General features: G+C 37.4%; 1 protein-coding gene across 1 annotated transcript; it reads left to right on the top strand.

The window, feature by feature from the left end:
- Positions 1-1,802: 1,802 nt before the first annotated feature.
- LOC113306542 (protein IQ-DOMAIN 1-like) lies at positions 1,803-5,854 on the top strand. Its single transcript, XM_026555467.1, has 4 exons — positions 1,803-2,476; positions 4,419-4,622; positions 4,756-4,833; positions 4,930-5,854. Exons 1-4 carry the CDS (start codon positions 1,967-1,969, stop codon positions 5,686-5,688), a joined length of 1,551 nt encoding a protein of 516 aa, XP_026411252.1. The 5' UTR covers positions 1,803-1,966; the 3' UTR covers positions 5,689-5,854.
- The last annotated feature ends 2,123 nt before the right edge of the window (positions 5,855-7,977 follow it).

Genomic DNA, 7,977 nt, shown 5'->3' on the forward strand with positions numbered 1-7,977 from the left:
AAATTAGCATACATGCTCGAAATTCCATAAAATCCCTACCCTGAAAAGCTCAATCAATACAAGAAAACAATGGCCTCCTTGATTTAAGACGAAGAACAGGGGAAAACTAGCATGCAAGCATTAAAAGAAGTTCTTCATCACAAAAAAGGAACAACAGTAGCAGAAAATTTACAAATCAACATAGCGTAAAACCGAGGAAACAAAGAAAAGAAAAACTTACCAGCAAAAACAGCAGCAGAAAGAACAAATCAGAAATAAAAAGGAGGCAAGCGTGATTAATGCTAAGGTGGAGAGAATTTAAGGGCTGAAGAATGAAGACTGACAGAGAATTTAAGGGCGGAAGAATGAAGACTGACAGAGAATTTAAGGGCTGAAGAACGAAGAATGAAAACCGAGAGAATGTTTAGGAAGAATGAAATTAATTTTATTTCTCTCCTTAATATACCCGAAAGAAAGAGAAGGAAATTAATGGAGGAATGGGAAACGTGCCCGTTACATGAGCAGTTAATGCACAAATAAAAGACGTGCCCAAGTATCTAGGAAAAGTTATTAGGAGAGATAGAAGAATATGCAACGACTGTTTTCTTCAATGCACCCATTAAACATTCAAGCCCAAAGAAAATGGGCAAATTGTGTATACATATATCTCACCATCAGACAGGTGTATATATAAAGATACGTGGAAAGCATGCAGGCCAAGACATCAAAATACGATGCACTATGGAACACCAAATAAACCCCAAGGAGTTACTTTATCTCATCCCCAAAAGAAGCTAAGATCAACGGTGGAGAGAAAGTTAGCTGACACGGACGTGACAGGGGCAGAAGACACTTGTCTGACACGGGCAGGCATCTCAACTACCCTCATTAAACACTCTGAGCAGTATACGTGTCGATCAACCCGTGGGACGAGCGAGGATGTCTCTGCGTGATCAAGTGGCAAACGCAGACCTCTGCGTGATTGACACAAGACACTAGAAGATAAGGTTCCAACGGCCTTCAGAGATGGGTTCCACACTCTAACCCTATAAATACCCCCTCTCCACCAAGAGGAAGGGGGATCGGAAAAATCAGGAAGGGAAGGAGAGAGAGATTTCGAGTGTAAGTTAATCCTTTAGAAGAGAAAATACATGTAAACCCAAAAGTCATTCGACTACTCTTGTAACGGTGAGGAACATAGTGAAACAACAAAACTCGTGGACGTAGGCCTTAGTGCTGAACCACGTAAACCTCGGTCTTGTTTATATTTCAGCACTTTATATTTGCCTAACCCCACGGATCTTTACTTGTATGTATTGTTTTCTTTATTTTTACCTATATCCCGTGCGCAAACACCCCGCATGGAGTTATTAGATGAGACTGTGATAAACCCGAAGGTTTTGAGCCAAGGAATCAACACTTAGATATCATCACCACAAATCACTCTAGATTACGATGATTGGTTGTGATCATTCGGATGCCTTCGTGACCCGAGTGTTCACACAAGCTATGAGTAGAACGACATGTAAAATTCCATCCAAAGCCTCTCAAAGCTAAATCTAAATTCTAAACCGCAGCTGTATATGCATGTTAGCATGTCCCCCGTAGCTTCAGCCCTCAGCTACCGTCTGCTATTCTGGATGCTACTGCTCAGCAGGAAAATTAAAATAAAATCAAGGTCCTCGCGTCAGCTAAACTAAACGACACATTCTATTTTTTATGTTACTCTGTGGTGCATAGGATCATTTTATATTATTTTATTAAATTCCTTTTCAGACCTCTCCTTTCACATTCTCACCCCCCACGTATATAAAATTAGGCTAATTCCTCTGCATTTTTTCTTCACTCACTCTCTCATCCCTACTTACTTCTTCTTCTTCTTCATCTCTCCACTTTCTCTCCCACAGAAAAACAAAAACAACAAACAGAAAATGGTGGGTTTTTAGTTACTGAAAATGAAAACAAAATTCCAGTGTAATTTAATGTAATGGGGAAAACTGCTAGGTGGTTTCGTGGATTATTAGGTGGCGGTGGTGGTGGTGCTAACAGTAAGAAAGATGGATTAAGTTCTTCAGAAACAACCAAACCAGGTAACAAGAAAAAATGGGGTTTCCTTAGATCTTTCAGAGACAATAAAGAACCAATTTTGGATACAACATCAGTAAACGAAAGAAAAGGGTCATCATACAGAGAAATTTCATCATCTTCACTATCAACTTCATCTTATTTAGTTCATAACAGAGGAAATGATGAAGATCAGAATAAACACGCAATTGCAGTTGCAGCAGCGACGGCTGCAGTTGCTGAAGCTGCCGTAGCAGCAGCTAATGCTGCAGCTGCTGTTGTTAAATTAACTAGTAGTAGTGGGCGTAATGTTGTTACTACCACCACGGCGTATGTTAGTACATCTTCATCAACCGGAGGAAATGGTGGTGGTGGTTTGAGAAGAGAAGAATTCTCTGCTTTGATGATTCAATCCGCTTTTCGTGGTTATCTGGTAAGATTTCATAACGTTTTTTTCTGGATTACGTTACAATCAGATTCGTTAAAATTTTAATCTTTTTCTGTTTTTAGTTACCGTAATCTGTGGATAAAAGACTCTGTTTTAAGTAAAAAAGAATAAAAAAAACGCGTTTTTATCTATTTTTATCGGTTACTTGTTTCATTATTTTGTTTCCGTTTTAAAGAAAAATACGTTATCAGAAATTAGTAACTGACAGAGAATGGTTAAAATTCCGTCATTTTGTTGAATCTGGTAGTTTCTCCCTTCATTATTGATGGCTTGCTAACATGCGCAGTGAGTGTAGAGCACCCGTGACTACTACTATTTCCATTAATGGATTTTTTCTTCTTCTGTTTGTTTCTTTTAACTGTATGTTTATCAGTTTCCTTATTTGAGATAATGGTTTGATCCACAGCTTTGTAGTGTACTTTTATTAAACTACTGTTGAAAACTTAGACCGTTTGATGATATTAGGTTGGTTGATTACATCATGTAAAATTAGATTTTGTATGTTGGTTGGACTGAGTCATGAAAATGTGAGCTGTCTAATTTAATCTGAACCGTCCGTTAGAATTTTAGAGTGTACTACTTAGTTGACTTGGTCAATGCAAGTGCAGGTGAGGTGATGAACTCACAAGTCACAAGCTTATCTTCTTCTATAGAATCATTGTCTAAAGACTTTTAATGAACTCTGTTCTGTTTTGCTGTTCTAAGGGTATGCTGGTAATTTTAGTTTATCGAATTGTCCTGTTTCGGTACACCTTTTAATGTTCAACAGAATGCATTGTCCATGCAAAACAGGACCCTGCTAGATTTTATCCTAGGAACCTGTCACAATAGTTAGAAAGTTACATGAGGCTGTAATCTGCTTGAAAAACGTGGGCATAGTCTACGGAAAATAATACACGTCAATTAAAATTTCAAAGAACATGACCTTTGAAATTTAGAGTGGCTCTACGTGTGTTTCGTGTGTCGGTGGCTAGTCTTATTTGGACTCTTGGTCGAATAGGGGTTGACGAGTGGTAATGGTTTAGGGGTGACTGACTGATTGATGTACTATAATGATTAATGATGTGGAAATGCCAATTTAGTCAGATAATCGTGCTTAACTTTTAAAGTCTGTGGGTGGGGGTGACAAATTGGTTAGTGAGAAGTCGTTTTCTTCTTCAATGTTAGACTTATTATGTTTCTCCACTCCCCCTACCCCTTCAATGTCTAAAAAAACTAAAATGATTTGGTTTTATGCAAGTGAGTGAAGAAAAAATCATTACCTGACAAGTTCTTTTTTTTTGAAAATTGTCTTTGTTTTCAAAAGTCTGTAAATGAAAATTTCTTCTTTCAAATTTTTGAACTTTTTTGCTTCCCGCCGTATGGTTATGTTAATGATCACTAGCTTTAGTAAAATCATTTGATCTCACTTTCTAGAGCTTCTTCGCCTTCTAGTATGTCTCTTTTTAGGACTTATAGTAGGTGTTTTTCTTTTTGACCTTTTTTTCTGTGAGTGCAGCATTTGAATTAATTGATTATTAATTAAGGTGAAATTATAGGCAGACTTAAAACTTTTTAGAGTTAATGGGATTAGAGATTACTCCATTGTGGAAGTTGGTTTAGCTTTTTTTGATTATCGTATCTAGTTACGAGTCCTATGACTAGTTGTTGACTTGTTTGCAGAAAAGACTCTTCCGATTTTGTGGACAGCCCAAATACTGGAAAAGTAGGAATAGTTTTATTTGGTGATATTCTGTCACAAAAAAGCTGTTATGGTCTTATGGGTGCTGCAATAGAATATGATTTTTGCCAGATTAAAGAAAAAGAGTACAGCAAAAAAGAATACAGCTAACGTTTTCATAGCCTAGCCTATCTGTCTGAATGTAATTTTAGATTTGGGTTGGGGGCACGTCTCTTAGTTTCTTATTGCCTGTTGTATGTTTTGAAGGCAAGAAGAGCTTTACGGGCCCTGAAAGGATTGGTAAAGCTTCAAGCATTGGTGAGAGGGCACATTGTCAGAAAGAAGACAACAGATACACTACGATGCATGCAAGCGCTTGTAAGAGTACAGGTCCGAGCAAGATCCGGTCGTAATCATAGTTCAGAATTTCGATATCATCACAGCCGCAAACCTTCCCTATCTCACCAACCTGTAAGCATTCTCTTATGCCTATTTTATTCACTTAGTTTATTTTCTATAGTCTGCACTTTTAAATTTGTAAACACAAATACACTATCTGACATAGTGAAATGTTTTTTACTTTGCTCGTTCGATCTTCTAATAGGGTCCTGGAACTCCTGAGAAGTATGAGCGTGGCATTCGCTCAAATAGTACGAGGCATGAACGCTCGTCATCCCTGAAGGTAAATTTTTGTAGATCTATATGATATATTTTCATGAAGCGTCAGAGAAGCTTTGTAGGGAAATCTTAGCTACTTTTGTTTGCCAACTGCTTGCAGAGGAATGGCTCACATTCAAATCCTAGAGAGATTGTTGATCCTGAAAGAGCTCAAACAGGTTGGAATTGGCTAGACCACTGGATGGACGAGAATCAAAATAGAAGAGTTGGGCCACTTGATGATGAAAAGAGTGATAAAATTCTCGAAATAGATCCCGGGAAACCCCATGGTAACTCAAAACTCAGGTACTCCTCATCTGCAAGGCATACCTCAAATCAAGATCGAGCCAGTCACAGCTATACAACAATGGATTCACCCTCTAAGGACTCCACAACTGCCCAACTATCAGCTCCAAGTACATCTTCTGGCGAAGTTCAATCTGTTAGCCGCAGAAAGTTTCCACGTGAAGTTGAAGAAGCAGTTTTCCGCACAGCTGACAATAGCCCGCAGTTCTACTCAGCATCTTCACGGCCTGGTAGTGAAAGGAGAGGTCCCTTCACACCTGCAAAAAGCGACTGTTCAGGAAGTTTTCTAAGTGGGTATTCAGATTACCCCAATTACATGTCGAATACTGAATCATTCAAAGCTAAAGTCAGATCACAAAGTGCGCCTAAACAACGGCTCGAATTTGAAAAATCTAGTTCAATAAAGAAGTATTCTAATCTCGGCTTGGGCGAGTTTAGGTCGTCAAGTACTCAAAGAAGTTCAACATTGCATACCAACTTCACAAGCAAGGCTTATCCTGGTTCAGGCAGATTGGATAGACTTGGAATGCCAGTTCGTAGTAGTCACGAAACTGTCGTAAACGGTAACATATAGTAGAATTAAAAGTGTGAATGTATCTCTCTTTTACTAGGGTTGTCTTATGCTTACTGTCTTCTGTTGTTAGAAAGGTGTAAACCCTCTTACTTTATACTATGTTTTGTGATTTTATCTAATATTTCAGCTCCCTGCAAAGAAAGAATTGCTAATGAATTTTGGCAAATATGTTCAACACTGATATTTTTTTTTTTACTTTTCATTTTTCCCTTCTATTTGGTCTTTCTGCCTAGGACTATGCAACATGTTGGACAGATTTGTGCCATTGCCATACTATCACTTCGACATCACCATACGACATATCATTATTTTTCTGCGATTTCGTTATGGGCTGAAAAGGCTTTAGTCATCAGCTTCATTTATAATAATTTGAAGCTACGGACCTGGCTCATCAAGGGGTTGCGTGCGCTCTAATCATTTAACTAAAGTTTTGTAGAGTTTTCACTGGCCAATCCTTGGCCTTGGAAAATTTGATTCTCATCCCTTGTTACCAGACTAAAGGATGACTCCACTCGCGTGCCCATATCATGGACTAGCTCAAAACAAAATTTCCTTCTCAAACCACTAGAAAAACCAACCAAAAGAGCTACAAAAAAGATATAGCAACAGGGATTAAGCAATTACATACTAGATTGAAGCAACAAATAGTTATCCGCGACAATTAAGAAAGCTTGTAATATTATTGATAAAAGTCTTAGTTCTTACCGACAAAGTGATAATATGCCTTAAATAGGAACACAAGTCAAGTCAACTATTGTTGACTTGACACACACATCGTTAAAAAAGATGATAATATGCCCTAAAACCCTACCAGCAGGTCAAAATTATCCTTTTCTTAACTATTTATTTTTAATATGTTACCTAAACAGGTTTACGATCTGCAAGATTGAAGCCATCGGTGACTATTTCTGTCATTGTCATGCGATTTATGATCCTTCCTGTTAGAAAATTGTCCTCGGTCGAACTCGATAGCATTGCTATCTCAAGCTTGTTTGTCAAGTTTAGTTGAGAAAAACCATATACTTGATTTCTAATCTACTTATAGCTATGTCTCGGATTAGGATAGAACGTGTAGTCGAGCTTTAGACTTCACGGCGTTCACCAATTGAAGAAAAAGATCCACTGCTTCATCAACAAAAGGTATATGGAGACTAAAAATAACTTATCTATCACTCAGGAGTCTAATATATTCTATCTTCTAATGAGACTGAGTCATATAGCTATATAGACTTTTACATTATACACAATTGATATTTCGAGTCGAGTTTATCTCGCTTATCTATTTCTCGAAATATGTGTTGGAAGCTTTTTGCTTTAGCTATGTTCATCATATTCTTGACGAGTTTAGTTGGAAACAATCTATTTGTTGGAAACTAAATATTAAGTCAAAAGATGATCATGTGAAAATTACCTGGAAGATCTTATATGATTTATGTGAGACAGTCATTTGATGTTTACTTGGGAACTTTCGTATTGATCATTCGATCACTTGAAATTACTTGAAGCTAATGGTTTGTGTGAGACAACCATTGTCGTCTTCCAAGGGTGTTCCAATGATTGAAATGAGAGTTTAGAACGATTACCCATGTCTGGATACAACACGATATGCATACCTAGGTATGCGAACTGTATAATGATGATTCAGGTCCGGAACTATTGTTTGCGTACCTAGTATGCGAACGGATTTACCTGAGAAGATCCGGGACTCTTGTTTGCATACCTAGTATGCGAACGGGTTTACCTGAGTTGGGTCCGGAGCTGTTGTTCGCGTACCTGGTTTGCGAACACAGTGGTGAAGTTCTAGAATCGGTTATGTATGATTCTCATACTCATGAACTAAAAAATTTATGATCTAAGGAATGCAATCTTTGCAAACCGTAGCTTAATGTTCATGAATTGATTCTTGTATAAGTACTTTGTACGATTATGAATCAAACCAATTTCAATTCAATTTGTTCATATATATTTTTATGAAAAAGTGAACAATTGAACAACTCTATTTGAAACACAATTAGATTCATTTAATTATCTTTCATGATTGATTGTTCATCATATTTGATCTAGAAGTGTTAGATGAATACGTCTAACACAGAAGTGTTCATATGGCTAACTTCGGTTAACTGTTATTGAGCCAACTCAATATACACGTTTAGGTATGGTAACCCATATCTAAACGAAAGTATATTTCATTTGTGTGTAACAAGCTAAGACCATCTAATGGTGGAGATTGATTGCTTTATTTTTAAGCAAACTTAGCTTGAATATTAAATTAGGATTTCATGATTTCAT

The sequence above is a fragment of the Papaver somniferum genome, chromosome 8, assembly GCF_003573695.1.
Source record: "Papaver somniferum cultivar HN1 chromosome 8, ASM357369v1, whole genome shotgun sequence".
NCBI lineage: Eukaryota > Viridiplantae > Streptophyta > Magnoliopsida > Ranunculales > Papaveraceae > Papaver > Papaver somniferum.